The sequence below is a fragment of the Psammomys obesus genome, unplaced genomic scaffold (genome assembly GCF_907164565.1).
Source record: "Psammomys obesus unplaced genomic scaffold, mPsaObe1.curated_primary_1811, whole genome shotgun sequence".
NCBI lineage: Eukaryota > Metazoa > Chordata > Mammalia > Rodentia > Muridae > Psammomys > Psammomys obesus.
The window spans coordinates 23,474,789-23,496,466 of NW_026585797.1; the positions used below are offsets into that span (position 1 = coordinate 23,474,789).

The 21,678-nt window shown below is 38.4% G+C and overlaps 1 protein-coding gene across 1 annotated transcript in view; it reads left to right on the plus strand.

The window, feature by feature from the left end:
• Themis (thymocyte selection associated) overlaps positions 1-19,280 on the plus strand; it is a 203,624-nt gene extending 184,344 nt beyond the window's left edge. The window contains exon 5 of the mRNA XM_055599474.1: positions 19,149-19,280. Coding sequence (XP_055455449.1) covers positions 19,149-19,280 — 132 coding nt within the window. The remainder of the gene's footprint in view (positions 1-19,148) is intronic.
• The last annotated feature ends 2,398 nt before the right edge of the window (positions 19,281-21,678 follow it).

Here is a 21,678-nt window from a genome sequence, read left to right on the forward strand (position 1 = left end):
CACACACACACACACACACACACACACACACACACACACACACACACTTTTGCCTATGGAAGCCACTTTTCAAATGAAAGACATTTAATCCTTTAATCCCAGAGCCAAAGAGCCTTGGCAGATTTCCCACATTTAAATACAATGCACTGATAGAATGTCACTGCTTTGTCAGCTGCAAATAGCTAGACACGGTGGGGAAGCCTGCCACCGAGTGGTGAAATTAAGTTACTACCCAAGTCAGCCTCCGGGTTGGTTATAGCCAAACTTTAGCACATATATAATTACTAATGTGCACTATTTGGCTAACTATGAAAGCAAATGGGTTTCCCTGCGACATTCACATACATGCATGAATTGTGCATGACAAAACCCACTACCCGTTCTTTTACACAGTCCTGCTCCATGTTCCTAGTTTCCAGAACCCCATGGCAATAACCTAATAGCTTAAAATTTTACCTTGAACACCACAGAAGTCAAATGAGCAATATTTTATTTATTTATTTTTGAGAGCAAAAAACACATATAATTTATTCTTTTGTCAAGCAACTTCAAAAAACATTGGTACTTTTTCCTAACTTTAATACATATTCAAAGGCCCTAATAACATTTTTTTTCACACTCACAGTGACCTATTATACAGTAGGGGGCTAATATCTCTTAAACAGTGTGTGCTACTTGACAGATATTTCCATATTTATTTTGGTTTGAATTCTAGAGAAAAGAGAGTCAATGTCAATCATTTAGAAATCTTGCATAAAGACCTGGCCATGGAAGCCTAATGACCCATAGTGGGCGTGCGTGATGTAGCTGAAGGGGAGGCATTGTATAACAAACTCATCCTTAGGTTTGTAGCCAAGAGTCACATGAAACCTAGTTCTTTCAAAGAGTCTCACCAGGAAATTCAGTTAATTGTTTCTTAACTTCATCATTTTTTAACGACATGAATAAGTCATTTTTTTCCCATCATAGTAACCATTCACAATGAAGACATATCATCTCTAAAACCACCTGTGCTGACTGGGTCCTCTCCCCACTTTCTCTGGCTGAGGTCTGGAAAGACTAGAATCACTGAAGGTCATCTGGGGATTTTGTATCAAGAAGTGTTCATAGTTACCCACAGTGGACCACACATGGTGAAGGTGGGTAGTCATAGTTTTTATTTCCTCAGACGAGATGAGAGCCATACTCAGACTTCAAGAACACATGGCTTTGGGCTGAGCCCTCAACTTTCTATCTCACTACCCCTCAGCCTAGACCTAGAAACTTCTAGCTCCCACACAATCTAATTTTCTGCAAGCCTGGACCTTGAAGGCTTCAGCTTCAGCCTCAGTTGGCTAACTAGCAGCTAAGATTTACTGCTGAATAAGCTCATCCTGTCTAGTTATTTCTGAACTCTGGTTCAATAGTTCAACTCTGCTGTTCTGGTTCAAAACTCCTCCCCAAGCTGACTGATTCGAATTGGCTTCTCTCTGCTTCTCACTGAATTGCCCTGCTTGGAGAAACTGCCTCTGAATTCCACGAACTCAACCACACTTAACTGAACTGTGCTGTGCTGATGGTAGGAACGCTATTGTATTCCTGTACTGTGCTGTCTGCACAAACTCTCCTGTTCTCTCTCCGTGCTGCTCTTCAGTAGCCTCCCTTTCCTGTCTGTTCTCATAAGAGCTGGGAGTATCCTATCTCTGACTCATTCTGTCAAATCTTTCTCCGATTCCTCACTTTGTCGGTTAGACATTGTTGCTTGGGAATAAAGGTGTATACTAAATTCCAGCCAGAGGGATTAAAGGTGAGTCTGTGTTTCAGCTAAATTACACAGACCTAGGCCTTTGGATGTGATTCCTTGCCAGAGTAGCCATGTCCCTGGATTAAAATTTCCTCTACAAAGGTGTGGTAAAGATAAAGCATAATAAACTCATCCTTAGGTCTGTAGTCAAGAAACAGTTAGGATTACTTCTTTCAAGAGGTCACATCAGGAAACACTGTTACTTGTTTCTTAACTCTATTCATCTTTTTTCTTCAATTTAAGAAATATTAAATTTTTATACAGTATATTTTGATCATATACTTTAATTTCTCTCAGATCCTCCAAGATTCTCCTTGCCTTTCTATCCGTCCAACTTCTTGTTCTCTCTCTCTCTCTCAAAAAAAGGATAAAACAATAGAAACAAAAAACCATAAAAACAAAAATCAAAAGACAAAAAAAAAAAAAAACAAACCAAAAACCCACAGACAAGAACAACATCAAAAGCGAGCAAACAAACACGGAGTTCCCTGTGTGTTGGCCAGCTGAGGATGAGGCCCCCTGGAGTGTACTTGATGTTCCCAATGATGCTTCACTGGAAAAAACTGATTTTCTCTTCCCCAGCAGGTATCAACTGCAAATAGTTTCTTGTTAATTGATGGGATTTTTCCCTTCTTAGTGCTGGGATTCTGTCTGGTTTGGGCCTCTGCAGGCGCTGTGTGTGTGTACTGTAACGGTCTCTATGAGCTCTGTGTCTGGAAGACACTGTTTTCTGGGAGTCCTCCATCTCTGGTTCTTAATCTTTCTTCCTCCTCTTGTACGTAGAGTCGTTGTTCATAAACCTTGAGCGGAATGATTTGACATCACACGTAGGGTTGATTGTTCCAAAGTCTGTGACTCTCTGCACATTGTCCAGCTGCGAATCTCTTTGTTAATTACTGCATACAGCAAGAAGAAGCTTCTCTGATAAGGGTTAATGGCGCTGTTTTATGGGTATAACCACGTATCATTAGGAGTCATTTTATTGATATGTTCCTTTAGCAGAATAATATTGTTTTTTCTCTAGGCCCATATCTCATCTAATCTCAGATTCTTGGATACTTTATCAATGTCAGGTATGGGTTCCTTCTCATGAAGGGGGCCTTGTGTCTGCTTTTATAAAACGTTGCTGGTGACGCCTATGATATTTCTGCAACTATTGTTCTAGTATATCGTTCATGTCACAGAGTTCGTAGCTTGGTGAAATTAATGATTAGCTTTCTTCTCCAGCAACATGCAGAGTATTTTCCAGCACCATGAACCCTAATCAGAGGCTTCTAGTTAGGCACTAGAAATAAACACTATTTTAATTAATAGCAAACAATTACTATTGGACAATTTGGTTAGCTTATTCTATTGTTTTACCTTGCTTCTGAAGCATTAGGAATGTGATGCTGATGAAGATCTAAATGTTTCTCTTTTACATTTTTGATCATTTAGTTTTTCCTTAATTAACATTTTCTAGTTTTCAAAAACTAACATAAGCCCCCTTGCTACAAAAGAAGGAGGGGGAAAGTATACCCAACTCACAGCTCACAGCACAGTATGAGACACAGTCTACAGAAGTCATAAAAGGGCAAAAATTAAAACAACATGGGTATTCAAATGATAGGTTTTCAACCTATGTATTTGTTTTGTGCTTGAGAATGCTGCTTATTCCTTTTGTATTTTACTTATCAGCTTTGGCTCTTTTTGCACCTGTGTTTGCTGGGCTCATGTTAACTGTGGATCACACACTCTTAAGGTACTTAAAGTTCTTGTAAGACCTTGCAGTTGGATCTTGGTATTGTTAACTCATATTAATAACTTCTTAGCCCATAAGCATCTCTTATTATTAATTTCATCCTCTGACCTATTCAATTTCCCTATCTCCAGAGTGAATGTAAGAGTAGGTTGAAACTTTTTTTTTTTTTTTTTTGCATTCAGGTAGGGTATGTGCATATTTTTATAGTCACCTTGTTTATTGAATAATTTGTCTTTTAATTCAGTTTGCAAACTATATATAACAAAATTTACTTTAAATACATAACTTTAAATACATATTATTTATTTATACAATATAGAGAGATAACATGTTCTTTTTTTTTTTTTTTGCTTTCTTGTCATTAAAATGAGAATCTCAGATATAGGTGTAAAAGGCTCTGGATCCAAACACTCTTGTCATTAACCCCTGTGTTAAGCACACAGAAGTGCTTTTACGGATGGTGAGCCTGTCTGTCTATAGTGAATAATCTCATTTATGTTATTGTAAGCCTACAAGTCTTTCTAGGGAATCTACATTTATTTGACAGGTGTATATATGAGGGGAAAACAGCTTCCCTCTACCCTTCTAGACTCTTGTCCAGGAAGCAAACTGAATTGATATAAAACAAATAGATAGAAGAAAATCCATTAGCATATTTGTGCATTGGAATCCACAAACTATGATAAGTTAAGAAAGACCAGACACTTTACATTTATAACGCATCCTGGAATGCAGAAAGAAATGGGCACTTGATGAGGAACTGAGTGGTAGACAGGGAGTTTCCTGTTACATCAATTTAAACGTACAAAACAAGTCGCAGATCAATTTTCTTTCCCCTCAGAAGAATATGTGATAGTGTATCCTCAGGTGGTATCAACTGATAAATTAAGACGGTCTCAATATGTTGAAACTGATAAAATGAGATGGTTTCAATATGTTGAGAATATAAAATAATTCCTGTGTTTCCTATATTTGATGGATTTCATCTAATGAACAGCCAGTAAACAAAAACACTCACCATCTGTTTGTATCACCTACTGGCCATAGATTTCTTTTTTATTCAGACCCACTGTTACACTCATTCAGATTCAATATGAAGGCTTTTCTTTTTAAGTTGAAATCTCTACAAGCAATATTGACTGATATTTTCTCACAAGATATAGATACTTTTGAATAAATTTCTTTGCGTGTTTTATGAGTCTAAGCTGATAGGACTATAGCTATCTTGGTTATATTAGTTCCCCTTTCAAATGACCCTAACATACATCCAAACTTGTATGACAAAGTTAAAATTTTTCATCTGGGCATTTTGTTTCAGCCACTGTCTCCTGGGCTTACTTCTTTCTAATATTGGACATGCTAATTGTTTTTGAGAAAGTACACATACTTGATTGGTTGTCCCCAGCCATCTTTGCTCTGCTTAGCACATAAACATCTTCTTCTTGCTTTGAAATATAAGAATTTTCCAGTCTTGTTTCTTTTGCCCAAGACATGCTTGTGCAGTCTTTAATCTGTCACTTTTTCTTTGGTCTTACAACGGTCTCATCTCTTGGAACTGGGATTTTGTGAAATACATGCTGTCTTGAATTACTTTAAAAATATTCCTTGCTTTGGTCCAGTCTTCCCTTGCTAACTTTTCATTCCTTCATTTTGAAATGGAACTGTTTATCCTATGCTAGTGTGACATTTGTGTTTTGACTTTATGAAGGTTCATAGTTCCAATTTTGTCCTGAGTCTCAGAAGAGACTTTAGACAATATTGAGACTATTAAGCTCTTACAAAGCGGGACTGGATGCATTTTGGCTATAAGAAAGACGTGAGCTTTTGTGAGGTAATAGTGGGATGTTGTGATTTGAAAGAGACATTCCCAGGTATCAAGTCAACAAGGATTAGACTTGCGATGGTTAATTTTCCTTGCAATTTGAACGCATTTGAAATCATTCAAGAGTGGTTGAACACATATGGGTATGTCTATGAGAGAATTCTCCAAAACCGTTTAACGGAGGAAGTATTAGTCATAATGAGTGTGGGTGGCACTAGAGTCCTGAGCTGAACCATGGAGAAAAAGAAGAAATGAACTGAGCACCACTGCTTGTCTTTACCTGCTTTCTAACAGCAGACATAGTGGTGACCAGCCACGTCACTGCTTAAATTGAGAGGAAAAAAAAAACCCAAAAAACCCCCAAACCACCACAAACTCTTCCCTTCCTTAAAAAACAAACAAACAAACAAAAAGTCTAGCTATCTAGTTTGCAACCTTAGTCTCCCCCTTTTTCGAAATTTCCCTACTGAAATTTCCCTACTGTGGATTATTTTGTGCTTCTCAGGTCCTCTGAGAACAGAAGCAATCTAGAAGTAACCACCCACCCTTGTACTGATCACCAACATTCAACCCAACATTTAAGAAACAATTTTTTTTTTTTTTGGAAATCCAGTTGATATCTTCTTAAATTGTACATAAGAGTATTATTGGCCTGATCTCCTGTCTTATGAAAAACTAATTTTTATATATTGTTTTTACTTAAAATAAAAAAAAATAAGAACATTCCCAACATAAATAGAACAGCGTGATGAACCTTCAGGCAGTCATCCTCCAACTTCACCAACAGTCAGATGAGAGCCAACTTGATCCCATTTGTATTTGTGTTCTTTGCTGCAACTGGAGTGTGTAAGAAATAAATCAGACATCATTTCGTTTAGTCTAGAAGACAGATATATTTAAAAACAAACAATACGATACCATACTTGAAACATTAGCAGTGTTCCTTGTCAAAATTATCATTCACCAGGTGAAGACATAACTTCGCCTAGCTGTCTCACAAATGTTCTATGTTGCAACTGCCTGGTGTAAGTTTTGTCTTACCACTCTGCAGCTTTCACTTTTGGGGGACAATCTGTGGGAGCTGGTCCTCTCCATCGTGTAACTCAGGGCTCAGACTCAGGTTTGTGAACTTGGCGGTGAGACCCAGTGAGGGAGCCGTCTTGCTCATCCCTAATTTTACGTGTCCTTGAAGATGTATTTCCTTCAACTTTTTTTGTCAGTATCCTGAAGGAAGGGGGATGTTTTCTGTAGAGCTGGCCAGTGTGGGTTTTGTTGGCTCTGTTCCCGCGGCTGCACGTGAGCATGGTTTGGAATGGCCGTCACGTAGTGACTCATGGAGAAACTTGAATTAATGGTGGTTTTTAGGGTTCTTTGTTGTAGGCCAAGCATCTTAGATTTTTTTTTTCACTAACTTCGCCAGTTTCCTTCTTTGTTACCATGGGTCAGATATTATATGCTGAGATATCATAGTTCCAAAGCCTTGCCTGTGAGAAAGCTGCTTCAAAACCTGTGCTCTGTCTTGCCTTTCTGTATATTTGTAGTGAAATTTGAAGGCTTGATAAAGTCAGACCATTTGCTTAAGAAGAATGAAGGTAGCGTTGTGTATTTCTGTGGGGTTTGCAAAACGTCTTTTGCCCTCCCTCTTTCCCTCCCTCCCCCTTCCCTTCTTCTTCTTTCTTTCCTTCCTTTTTTCTTTCTCCTTCCTCTCTTCCTTCCTTCTTTCTATCTTCCTTCCTTCCTTTGAGATTCCTCTTCCTCTTTTTCTCCTTCTTCCTCCTCCTCATCTTCTTCTTAGTAGCTTTTGATCATTATTTCAAAGTTATAGGACAGGTCTCATTACTAGGTCTTGGTTTTGTTTCCAGGTTTCTAGTGTTTCTCAAGCCAGGGTGTACAATGATATACCCTCTTGATCTCCGAGGATTACATTTTATTATAGACTCAATGAATCTAATGAAGTAAAGATTATATTTAATAGTTTAAATGAAATTAATACAGATAAGATGAACAAGAATTTTAAAAACATTACTAAAATCTCTGTGTAAAACATAATAATTTGTATATAATAAGTATATATATTCAAACTAAGTACTTTCAGCAACTCACATAAAGCTACTCAATCTCTACAGTCAACTGGGAAATACAAATTAAAGACACTAGGAGGCAACGCCATTTCAGAATCCCTAGGCATTTTGAACAGACTGATAGTTCCATCTATCAGCAATAATATGAAGGATGTAGAATTTCACACATGCACGAGTGAATTATTCTAGGAAAATGTTGTTCAGGGTTTACAAGCTGGCCAAAGCTGCACCCAGTGAGAACACGCTGTATTTATTACTTTGCTCACTGATATGAAAAAATAACCACCAGAAAGCAACCTAAGGGATAAGGGCTTATTTCAGTTCTTCGTCTGCAAGGATAAAATCTACTATGCAGAAATCATGGCCGTAGGAGATTGTTTGCTCCTTATCTTGAAGCATCAGGAAGCAGAGATAAGGGGTGCTTATGCTCAGCTAAATTTCCAGTTTTCCCCTTTTAATTCAGCCTGGAATTCCAAGTCATGGGCTGATGCCATCCACATTTACAGTGAGTGTCCCTTCTCCCAATCTCCTATGGAAAACCCCTCACAGACGTACCAAAAGATTTGTCTTATTGATACTTTAAGTTGATAATAAAAATTAGCCAGTGGACTGGAAGAAGGACACCGGTGGGAAAGAGGGAGGGTGATACTGGGAGGGAAGGAGGGAAGGAGGGTACAGGGGGGATACAAAGTGAATAAACTGTAATTAATAAAAAATAAAAAAAATAAAAAAATTAAACTTTCAAAATTTTGACTGTTGAACATGACTTTTAACATGTATTCTTGATGTTGAAATATATACTGTGATTTTTCTATGACTAATATATATATATATATATTTAAATTAAGAAAAAGAAAATATAAATTTGTCTTAAAATTTATTATGTATATAACAAATATGTATATAAAATAATCTATAATAAAACTGATTAAAAAGAAAAAATTAAACACCATGCATACTTACAGAAATCTGCACATATGTTTAATCCTACAGAAACATGTAAAAAAAAAAGAAACAGGAATGTTTGTAGAAGTATCATTTATAATAGCCTAAAGTTAGAAATAATCTAAATGCTTTTTATCTATCTTGGCATGTTCATTCATAGAATATGCTATATTATGGACATAAAGAAAGAATCCAACTGGAAACAGAGATACTGTGTGATACAAATAATGAATAAACAATAATGAAAATAAACTGTTAGATAGTTGGCTTTGGAGAAAGATATTGAAATGCAATTGCATTGAGGTAGGAGGGAAATATCAGGGCCTTAATATTCTATTTTAGGATCTAGAATGGTTGCTCCATGGGTGAATTTGAATATTATTGAGTCACTGAGCCATGTTTTATTAATTAATTCATTATAAGTGTTATATACCAGGCCACAGTAGAGGACAATGCAGCCACTTTTGATGAGAACTGATAGACTAAGATCAGAAAGAAGGAGAGGAGGACCTCCCCTATCAGTGGACTTGGGGAGTGGCATGCATGCAGAAAGGGGAGGGAGGGTGGGATTGGCAGGGGAGGAGGGAGGGGCTTATGGGGGGATACAAAATGAATAAAGTGTAATTAATAAAAAATAAATAAAAGATTTAAAAAAAAGTGTTATATACTGTAGTAAATAAATTTATAGTTTGCACTTATATGCAAAACAAAACATTTTTTTAAAAGTAAAATTAACAGGTTTCCCACACTTCTAGCATTTCTCTACTAGTTACATTAAGAAAGAAGAAAACCATGAACTTACTGTGTTCACCAAGATATCAGCCAAAATCTGTAATGATAAAGAAGAGTGAAAGGAAGCTATTAAACACTGTTGTGTAACAATGAACATCACCATACTTTACTTTGTATTAGTTAATATTATCCTTTGAGAAAAATTTGTTATTATAATTAATGATACATTTTTAAACTAAGCAATAACAATAGGAAGATAATTATCTGTATTTTTTTGTTGTTTAAAATTGTTATTGTCAATCCAAATTTGCTACATTTAAAATTTGGAACAAGAATGGCAAATCTTTTGACTCTTTAAAAAGTGGAGTTAAAATGTTATATGTTATTGGGTACACTAGTGATTCCAAGGAATAGCTAAAAGAAACAATGCAGTGACTAATTAAGACCATTTTGGGAAAAATATTTCCTGGAGAAATGTTTACAAAAATGCTGAAGATATCACTATGCAAATGCCTGTATTCAATCTAGAGTGACATTCAGTACTTATTAAGCTCAAAATAAATATAAGTCATTATTATCTGTATGAAAACATAACTCACTGAGGGAGGTTATCTGTACAGCTGCATGAAAATCCAAGTTATTCACTGACAAATCTGTTTTCTGTATGGCTATGTTGTGTTTCAATAATGAAATACATGAGGAAGTGTTTTTTTATGCATTATGCCATCATTATTCTGTCTCTGATGACTTCTTTAGTGAAAACATTGCTTTCCGGGTGAACTGAATAAATAAAACTACTGTTTAGAATTTTTAAAATTATACCAAAAGATGGCTAAAAATGAATCTACTTTTGGAATACATTTACAGATTCATTATAGACAAGTTACTAGGGCAAAGAAACCATAACCAGGAGTTTCCAAACTTTTTTCTACACGGTGTTTTTGAACACTGTTAATTTATAGAACAAAACTATGAAATATAGTAGGCTCACGCAAATACGGGAAATGTCTCTAGTATTCATCTGCACCTTCTAAGGATTTGATGATTATCTCAATGGCAGGAACATTCAATGTAAAATTAAAGATGTATCCTATCCTACTAGTGTTCAGATACATTTTAAAAGTTCACCTATCCTATACTAACTTTCTAGAAGTATTGAGAATACATGTATACATAGTTGAGTTAGACAGTGATTGAAAAGACTAAGACATTACTGTAATTAAAGAACCGTCCTGCAGGGATCATTTTGAAAATAGATTGTTTTGGCATATTTCTGATTTTGTGCTCCTTCATTGGTCAATACAGGGGAATAGAACTGACAAGAACACAAAGATACACAGACACATACATTGACACATACATACATATGTACATATACAAACACACACATACACACACATGCCACAAATATGGAAGCAAAATTCCCAGCCATTTATAAAAGTTTCCAAACAATTACAGTGCATTCTGAAACTATCGATTAAAGATATCAAAGAGGCCTTTAAAAAGCCTATGTGATGTACGAAGTTACTGGTGAAGGTGTTGTCAGAGCATTGGTCTGCTGAGTAGGAAACAGACATCACTCTACAGATCTGGGAGAGCGGGAAAGAAAGGGAAACAAGCCGAAAGAATAGGGTGGGCCTTACTAAAGTTAGGACCAAGCCAATGAGGAGTTAGAGAAGGAGGGTCAGTGAACACACAACTGAAGAAGAGAAATTAATTTGGGAAGTCAGGGGCAAAGAAGAAGGGGCCTGGTCCACCCTCCCAGGAGGAGGCATGCACTTTAGAAAGGGGCCAGAACACTTTGCAAGCCAGTAACTGGGGGACCTTTCTCTGAGAAATCAACCTGATGTCTCCTCACCCCAGAGAAAACATTTCTACTCATGTTAGCTGCGTGAAATGATGAGCCTACTTAGAGTTACTCCCATGACAGGGACCAGCAGGTTACTTGCAAGATATGGGCAGCTTATGGGTTCCTCTATGAGTGAATGAAAATGATCTATCTCTCCAGCAACGGTTCACTGTCTGCATATCACTGGGCAGAGCAGCAGCTTCAAGAACGCTCTCTCTTAGTCATCTTTAACAGTCATAAAACAATGTAGAGGAGAAGATGGGTCTTGACAGCCTCCACCTCCATGACAGAAAGTTATCCGGCTGGATCTTGGGCAGAACTCCTTTGGGTATCTGAGCTGCTGACAGTTCAAGAGGTCATGACTGGCCACAGGACAGATCTACCCAACAGTTCTGAAGATAAGGGATGGAAAAAATGTGGGAATTGATACCCGATAGCCCCATCTCAGTTTATTAAGTGATTAGCTAGCTTCTTAAGTCTAAGGATTTCTAGTCTGCGATGATCATGTGTTTGATAAGAGGAAAGGGCCTGACACCTCTTAGCTCACAAGGAGCTAAAACAGATGCTGAGATAAGCGGGAACAGAGCTGTAAACAGAAACACGAATTTACATCAGAGACAAGTAGTAAATTGCAAAACACTGAGGGTTGGCGAGAGAAAAATTTAGAGACTGGCAAATAATGGATAGAGTAGAAACTGAGGATCTTGTAATCACCACAAATCAGCTGCTGGCTTGCAGCTTCCTAGAGGGCGTGGTAAGTGAAGTGAGACCAGGCAAAGGCAGGCAAGACTTGAGGGTGAAGGGAAAAGACTTGAGGGTGAAGGAGGAGTGTGCGTGAGCAGAGGAGAGTGATGAGAGTCAAGACGTTGAGAATGGGGAAATCCTAAAAGGTAATAAAGACTACATTCCACAGATACAAAAGACAAGAAAAACAGTCAAACAGGGATACAAAAGCAGGGTTTTTTTCAAGTTGTATCGGGAGAAACGCAGGAAGGGAGCACCAAGAACTAAGGAGGACATCAGGGACACAGTGTGTGGGTGTCCTGGAGAGGAAAGGTTATGCCTGGGATTTAGCTCTGTTTTGGAGAATGTGTTTCCCGCAGGTGCCTGGTAGTTTAAACAACTCAGTCTCTAACATGTATGGAACATCCCATATTATTCAGTCAACATAGGCAACTTTTGTGTTTTCCCATTCATTAAAAACAAAAAATTGACCTTTAAAACATCGGTAAATGTGATCAAGAATCTCTTTCTGGCATGGAGATGCTGCTCAGTCGTTAGAGTTCTTGCCAGGCCCGCAGGAAGCCCCAGGCTGGCCCACAGCACTACCTGAACCCTGGCGCACACAGAAACCCACAGCATCTGCAAGGCAGAGTCAGGAGTGTTCGGAGTTCAAGGTCATCTGTGGCTGACGAGTGAATCCAAGACCAGACTGGGATGTCTGAGACACTGTCACAGAACCAAAAGGACAACGATAAAAACAACCACCACTGTGGTCAAGGAGCAGAGCACGGCAGAGTGTTGTCAGGACTGAGTTGACGTGACATGGGAGACAGCAGCTTGCTCAGACCTGACCCTCTGCTGGCCATTTAGTCCCAGACACAGGAGCTTTTTAATTGCAGAATTTTAATTTTAATTGTATTTGAATTCTAATTGCAGCATCCCTGCATTTTCGTGCAAGGGTAGAGACTTAACATTACTGTAGTGCAATGCTTGATGGGGGCGGGAGTGAATCGCACTCATCAGAACTGTTCCTAGCTCAAATAACTAAGCGATGTCGCTTTAGATCAAGTTGCCACACTCCCTGCTTTTCTAATGGTTCCTGTGAAAGGATGTGGTTTAGTCCTCAGAAAGTTGAACTGATTTAAGATGTAATTTTTAAGAAACAAATTCAAAGTAAATGTACTGGCTACAGACGTATTACTCAGCGTGCTGCAGCTCCCATCTGGCATCTGTAGCAAGGATGGCTCCATTGGACACTGTTTAAATGCTACTCATATGTCCCCTAATTCAAAACTAATTTCACCCCAAACTAATTTAACCCAAATTGTGTCACATCATTTTCATACCATTGTAGTTTATGTTTCTTGATTTCTAAACAAAGACGCTAGGCTTGCCCTTTAGCCACCAATTACCCTCCCAGAAACCCAAGCGTTATTATTTTTCCATTAAAACAGAAACTATGAAACTACGTGACCATAACCATACAAACTAATTTAAGATTTTCGGGAAGGCAAAACAAGGAAGAAGGAAAAAGATGTTCCTATGCTACCAAAGCTATCGAAGTCCCGTGACATCAGCATCTTAAGTAAGCCAACCTTGGCATCTGCAGGAGGGATGCTTACCACAGGAGCTGGAAAACAGCATGTGTTTTTGCAAGCTTTTCTAAGACATTTCTGAAGACTGCAGGGTGTCTCACTCATCGCCCTAAGAATAACAATTGTATAAATTAGCTATCCATCCTGTTCTCATTTTACAAAATAAAGTATGTTGTTTAGGCAATGCTTCTAATACTTACGCCATTTTCAGCTAAACTCATAGAACTTTATGGAAGTAAGGAGAATAGTTGAGCTGTTCAGATATATAGTAGGGCTCTTAAAATGCATCTTTGAAAACAGGGTATTTAACACAGTCCTAATAACAAGTTGAAAGGTTTCATCCAAGAGGACATAGGAAGATGTTTATTATACGATACTCGATAAGATTTTCTAATCACAGCTTCAGTAGAGATGGCTTTTTGTGGATCTAGTGCAGCCTGCCTTGGATAAAAAGGTGGTCCTTGAAGGGACGGAATGAGGGCTGTTATCTTTTATGAGGACAATACAGCCAGTAGGTACCTGTATCTTCATATTGTTAAAAATCAATGGTTTCTTCTTTGATCCAAGAAAAAGGAATGGAGAGATAAAAGCCCTTTTAAATGACTCCTCAAAGGGACCATCTATATTTTCTGTCAAGCAAATTGGGCTCAACTCGATCTCAGTGTCAAGATACATGCAGCCATGGCTGCTGGTGGAGTTCCTGACCAGCTAAGGGTCAGGGTAACACCAGCATGCCAGCACAGAGCCCCGCCTGTGGACTCTGTAAACTGAGGCCAGAGGAAAAGGTAGAAGTTGGCTTCCGATGTGCTGCTGGAGCAAGGCCTGTCACCTGTGGGCCTCAACAGATAGGCAGTAACAACATAAGGCAGAAAGGAACTGAAAGATGCCAAATGACAGCTTGTTTTAGAACCAGTAGAAGCATCTCAGATGTGCCCTTCCCCCGCCGGTTTGAGAAAGATTATATTCCATGTGGAGAAGGAGAAGGGGGTTTGACACTGTATATGGATAAATGTGTGAAACCTTAGAATATTGTCTGAAAAACAGGATGGTACGGATGGTCCGTTTTAGATTAATTTTCACAGTTTGTGTTCTTTTTGCTTAAATACTTTTACCAGAAAAATCAAGTTAAATTAGAGTCTCATAATGCATAATGAGAAATTTCTTGCTGTTTTAGCCCATTTGGTAATCTAAATTATTTATTGAGCTGAAGCCACATGACCAAGGAGAACACACAAATAAAGGCACAAGACAAAGAAGAAAAATTACGTTCAGAACTTCCAGATTCTTACTAATTTTTTTTAAACTTAAAGAAATCTCCCATCATTAAATTATTTATAGGCATTCAAACACAAAGCAAACAAAAAGAAACCTTGACTTGCAGAGAGTTAAGAAGGTCTGCACTGAAGCCTGCATTCACTTCTCAAGAATTCCGGGCCAGTAGGGACGCGAAAGGCCTCCATTTCTCATGGTTGGAGAATTGTAATGCATAGTCTCAAAATCAGTGTTCTTGTCTAAGAACTACTATTTCTCAGGAAGATGGTTTCACTTGATCAGAGTACAAAGGTTGAGAAACGAGAGGAAGAGAGTTAGTAGAGAAATCCCCAAATATCACTGGACATTTCTTCAGAGTTACCACTTAAGTTTACTTTCTGAAGAGAAACAGACCAGACATCAGCACAGAGCAGTTGTTTATGAAAACTGAGAAACTGGTTTCTTTAAAATCACATCAGTTTGAAGGGGATTGTTCTTTTACAAGGGTACTCTGTTCTGGCCTCCGAGGATATTGCATGGACAGTCAGCCTGCCTATACATATATAATTAAAACTAAAAATAAGCCTTTAAAACATAGAAAGGAATAGCATCGGAAGTAATGGAATGGTCCTTTAATATTGTCAGTCAAGATTCTGATGGTTAGTTAATTGGAAATCCCACAGAACAAATGATCTATTTTTGATTGTGTAATTATGGCGTTGAGACAAAGGGTTGGTGCATGCCATTCCAGATCCATGCCAATTTCTCTCCTCTTTTCACACATTTTCATTTTGCCAGTTTCCTTTGGACTCCATCTTCAATTGAAGGTTTGAATCCAAGAAGTGCCGCACAGTGGCCTCTCCTTTTTCGGTTTCAGCTATCAGGCAGTTTCCTCATGCCCAGGGTTCTGTGTTCACACTCAGTTCTAGATTCTCACTTTATCTAATATAACCATCATTTTTGCTTGTAATTTCTATAGGTGATTGACTGGTGCAATTTGAATGAGAGATATATGGGATACTATGTAATTATGTGTCTTCAATGATTGCAATAATTAGCATGCTTAAAAGCACAGGATTTGAAATACATGTTTGATGTATGAAATGCTGAGATAGAGAAAAGATTGCTCATGATGAGGAGACAGTTGGGGTGTCGAATGAGATGTAGATGAGAATGTCACTCAGAGTTATATCCATACTAAAACTGGGCGGGGCAACATCAATCCAGGATTCATGGCAATTAGAGATCAGTAGGCAAATGTTAGCAACAAAAAAGACACAGTGTATAGCTAGATGATGGGCATATGAAAGCAGCAGAAAGTAAGAATGCAGTGGCAAGGACTCAGGGCAAGGGGACCATCAACCCAAGGATAACTAGAATGTGGCTATTGTCATTCACAGAGCTACTGGGTCTCTGGTTCCCCTTGTCATCAATGTGTGAAGGTGTGTTCTAGAAGATAAGTTCAATGTGGGGTGAAGCTTGTGAGCCCTGAAGCAAAAGGGAGAGAGAAATGAAAGAGTGGAGGGTTAATAGGAGCCAACTGGGCAACAACAACAACAAAATAACACGGGAATTTTATTGTTGGAGAAAATAAATATAATTTATGATGTGGGAACTCAGACTCACAGCACTGAAACCCAGTCTGAAGGGATAAGTGGATGTGACTGAGCCAGTGACTTCAGGGCCATGCATTTCCTTTGAGGTTACATGCTGGGGATAGACCTGGCTGTGAATAAAGTACAGAGTCTGAAGACCCCGCAGGGCTTCACTAGAAGAGACTCTGCTTAGCTTCTTTCAGTAGAAAGGTGTTACTAACATGAAATGCCAACGTGTTTCTAAAATATCTAATTCTGCAAGTGTTTGCACCAAGAAATGCATATAAAAGTATAATCACTGACTCATTACGAGTGGTTGGCTATTTTTTTTTTTCCATTGGGATTCTATGGCAAATGTCTCAAACTAAGAATGTCTAATATTTCTTCTTTAGAGTTTGGAGGATAGTAGAGCATTCATGATTTCCACAAACTGCTGGATTTTCACCGATGTTTTTATTATCCATTTGTTTAAATATATGGAGGCATTTGCTTATTTGTTTTGTGTAGGTCTGAGAGAAGGAGAGGGAATGAATCATACCACGGTGCACAATTGGAGGTCAGAGAACAACCGACAGGCTTGTTTTGGTTTTTTTGTAGTTTGTGAATGAGTCAAATATAAACTAGTCAAATATGAGCTTGTGTGTCCCAGGGATCAAATGCAGGTCACCAGGAGTGCATTCCAGTGCATTCCAGCAAGTGCATTTATCCACTACCATCTCAGGGTCCCTCGGTGTTTTAATGTTATCAGTTGAATTCGGTTTGAAAAAAAATCATTAAGCTAGTTTGTCCATTAGTCTACTTTATTGCTCAGTACTGAGAAGCTATGGTTTAATATCCATCCTGGCATTAATATATTTTCCAAAAACATGTAGTCCAAAATCAAAAGGCTACGTGCATGTTGAATCTTAATCTTTCCAAAACTGATGATACTGGCTTGGCAACAGATTAAAATTTTTGTATTAAGTTAGTGATTTATACTTTTTGTGACTTGTTAGTTGAATATTTGCAAGATGATGGTAAATACTTCTGCTCACTGTCAGTATTCAAGATGATCTTTTGAGCTGTCCCTGGTAGGATCACTAAGTTTCTATGTTTTGGTATTAGAGAGGGGATTTGCAAATCATCAATACATGACTTACCACATTATTTTAATTTTATTCACAATCATTTTGAAACTTTGTGTTTGACAGTCTAAGACTGTCATGTATTTGCATTGTCACACGATAATGTTTCGGATAGATGTTTGTTGAAGAAAACAGTTGTCACTGCACAATATTACATGAGTAGCAGGAAAAATTATGGCATACTATTCAAATCACATTTAATGGGTTCAGGATTCTGTGGGGTTGAGACAGCTTGAGTTGTTTCTGTTAGTCTAAACTAGTGTATCCTAAGAGTCATGGACCCCTACAGCTGTGTCTTTCTTCAGCTTAGACAATTTGGTAACCTAACTAAATTGCAGCTCACAGTCAGCTTCCCTCATGCCAGCCTGAACATGGTCTCATCACTTCATGGAAATGCAGGCCTGAGCAAATAAACAGTATTGGGGATATTTCTTAAGCCTCCAGATGTGTCAATGCCCTGTTGATTCAAGAGAAGCCTCGTGGGCAAGCCGAAACTTAAGGCAGCAGGGCATTTCAAAACTACTTGCAAAAATTGATAAAATGAATGCAACAGATTTGTAGTCATCAGTGTGATCACTATTCTGTCCTGACAAACGGAACCAATGAATAACAGACTGACACAAATCCTGTTCTGATGGCCAGGAGTTATAGCCCCACCATTTGTTTTGTTAGCCTGAGTGAATCAGGTCATTATACAGGACTCCCATTTCTTTTTATATTATTTCCAAAATTTTGTAAGTTTTCCATTCTATAAAACCAAGTTTTACTGTTTTAAATTCTATACCTATCTGTATGAAGAGCTTTAAAGAAAAGATCATTGTCTTATTCTCGGTGCCAAATTGGTTAATGTGACTGGCCAAAACTGAGTAGCTATTTTTGACTAGAAATCTGCTAATATTTTATAACCACATTCAGACTAATAAGCTTCTAGTCTGGGTTTGATTATGAAACAAAAGGTTGAAGTTTAAGTTTCCCCTTAGGTCTTGAGTTTGGGAATCATAACTGATGAATCTTTTGAAGTATACAATGTGTCAGTATAATGTCAAACATTATGACATCTCTTATTTACAATGCATTATAGGGGCAATTGATGCTGTGCCCGAATAATACATCATTATAATGAATTGTTATTCTCAAATTGGTCAGGACCTTGTGAAATTTGCCAACTGCTGATTTAAATGTTCATAAATTCAGAGGAGCTATTCAGATTTCCTCTAAATAAAGCATAGAGATAAGTAGGGCTGGAGAGATGGCTTAGTGGTTAAGAGCACTCGTTACTCTTCCAGAAGACCTGGGTTTGATTTTGAGCAGACACATAACATCTCAAAGCTGTCTGTAAATCTAGTTCCAGGGGATACAGTGCTGTCTTCTGGCCTCCATGGGTGGCATGTGTGCAGGTGGTGCACATACTACATACATACATACATACATACATACATACATACATACATACATACATACACACACACAACACATAGGCAAAACACTCAAATACACAGAAAACTTAAAAATAAAAATAAGCTTAAGAAAAATGAAGCTAATGAAGAACTGATATCTATTTCTGCAATATATGGCAAAGTACTGGATTGCCTGACGATGAGGGTAACAGTTGGATAAGAATGTTCTAAATGTAAAATATTTTATAAACTACATAAGGAAAAGGTAATACATGCAAATCACTTTGGAAGAGTGTTGCCTGTTCTAGAACTCTTTGCTCTCCACAGTTGTCCACCTCAAAACTTCTGCACTGAGATTACTAAACTATATTGAGAAACGTATGATTTATAACTTGATTTGGCATATAGAATGTACTTTTTCAGACAAACAGGAATGACTTGCCATATGATAAATGTTTTTTTCCTTGTCATGTCTCTAGAAGGCATTTATTTCGGACTGTGTCGTTTCAGATTCACCATGTAGACAGATCCAAGAAACCTGACCCAGATCAAGGTGGCCTGGATTCAAGAGTACCAGCCGGTTTTCTGAATGAGTTGGCTGCTGTAGAGAGACAGCAGAGCAAGCATGGGCCTCTGCAGTAGCAAGCACCAACATGACTCTGCAGGTCAGTTATACCGTACAATGTTGTTTCAACTACCTGTCCGACAAGGGTACAAGACACAATTTCATGCCTCTATGTTATTTGGAATACTCACCATGTATATAAAAGCCAGAGTTTGATGTTGGGAATCTTTCTTGGGGCTCCATCTTTTTACAAATAAATAAATAAATCTGTTTATTTTGTGTGAATAGGTGTTTTGCCTGTATGTGCATGTGTACCACACGCATGCAGTGCCCTGGAAGGCCAGAAGAGGGTGCCAGATCTCCAGGGGTTGGAGTTACGAGGTTCATAATCACCCTATGGGTGCTGAGAAGAGAACCTGGGTCTTCTTCCAGAGCAATACTCAAATACTCTTAACCACTGAGCCGTCATTGGAGCACACCACCTTACTTTTTGAGACAGGATCACTCATGGAATCTGGAACTTCTCGGTTCAGCCACACTGGCTGACTAGTGGGGGACTCGCCTGTCTCTGCCCGTCCAGCCCTGGAGTTACACATGTCAGTGTTCTGGCCTTTCCATGTGGGTCTTCTATGCTCTCTACACTCAGGCCCTGATGCTTCATAGCACTCTGATAACTCAGCATTCTCCCTAGGCCCCAATCAACATATTTTTTTCTGGATGAGTGAGTGGGGAAGGTTTAACAGGTTGAAAAGAGATTAAGAGAACCAAGCTTTAACTAGTTCTCAGACCCTGCCACAGAGAGGTTTCTTTATCCAGTGGATAAAACTCACAGTTCAAGTGCGGAGAGTAAGTGACTGACAAGAGCTCAGCCACAAAGGGGACTTCTAGATCTTGTATCCCTCCATAATAAGCTCAGGGATCATCACGGAAGAAGGCGTGTGAGAATGGTAAGACCCAGAGTTTGGGGAGGATCAGAGCAAACCAGTGTCTTCTGGTCATAACAGCACCACCATGCCCATAAACTCCCAGGGACTGTTGCCTGTACAAGACTTGCACAAGAACAAGTCAAGCATCACTTTAGCATGGAGTGGGAAAAAGATTATCAGTCCCTACTTCTTTCTGAGGGGCTTTGGACAGAGGAGGAGGAGGAAGTCAATTTTCTTTAAGGGTGTGATTCCAGGTAGACTGATCACACTCCAGGGTATGGCTCCACGCCCAGAACTATATACACAGCATAAATTAAAATCGATGGGTTACTAGGTGAATACATTTAGGAAAAGGTCATCACCGGTTTGGGGTCAGAAATGAGGTGGAGGTGATCTGAGAAGAATTAAGGGAAAGAGCTGCGATAATATTGTCAAAATACATACTGTACAATTCGTCAAGACCGGGAGGAGGAGAGGAAAGGGAAACTCTGGTCAGGATATAGAATATGAGAGAAGAAGAGGAAAATCTGATAGGGTTGCTGGAGTGTAGCTCTCCTCATCTGATGGCTTCTGGCCAGGGTGCTGGTGGGAGAGGACTCAGCTTTCATTAAGGGGCTGGCCACTAGGAGTTTCACCATGAGTATGTGGGCAACACAAATTGGACTTGTTTTTTTTTTTTTTTTGTCTTTTATTATTTTTTCTCCTTTCATTTTATAGTGGGGGGGTCCTAAATGTGGGAGTCAGCCTAGAAGGACTGGGAAGTGAGGATACTCAGGGTTCATGATGTTAAATTCCCAAATAATAAATACAAATGTTATTTAAAAGAATTAATATAATTATTAAAAATTATGAGCAAATGCAGACTTGATTTATGACGGTTTACTTTGTAGAGATGGTGATGTGGCATTTTCCATCTCTACTGAAGGCAAAATAAAGTGCAAATGGGCGTGTGAAGGACTGATCACAATCAATTAAGCTACCAGACTAACTTCCATATGGTGGGACTCTGGCAAGCCTTAGCAAGGGAAATGAGGATTTTCTCTTTTTTGGCAATATTTTAGACAAACCAAACCAGATCAATTCCTATGACACTTATCTTCAAAACTTCTCATTTAGTTTGCAGGGAAATTGAAATTAATTATTCTTAGGCATATGGTGTGTCCCTCCCCACCCCCTCCTTATTTGATTTTGTAGCGAGTACAGTTTTTTCTCCAAGGACATATAAAAGTCAAAATACTAGATCTAAAGTCTCTGAAGTGTTTCTGCTCCAAACCCTGTCTGTACAATCTGAGTTCTTTCAAGTAGTTAGCTTACTGGCTTCTGACACTTCTATAAAAATATCCCATAGAGCTTTTCTTATTACGTTTTCATTGACTCTCTCTGAGTGATAAAATGAAATTCTGTAAAGGGCTTTGAAAACCATGCATATTGCAATTCCTCCACATTTCAAATACTAATCAAGTGTGACTATAAAAGAAACAACCACTGCAGTGAAAATTGCTGCAGCGGGTTGAGACTCAAGCCATTATTAATTCATTGGAAACTATTT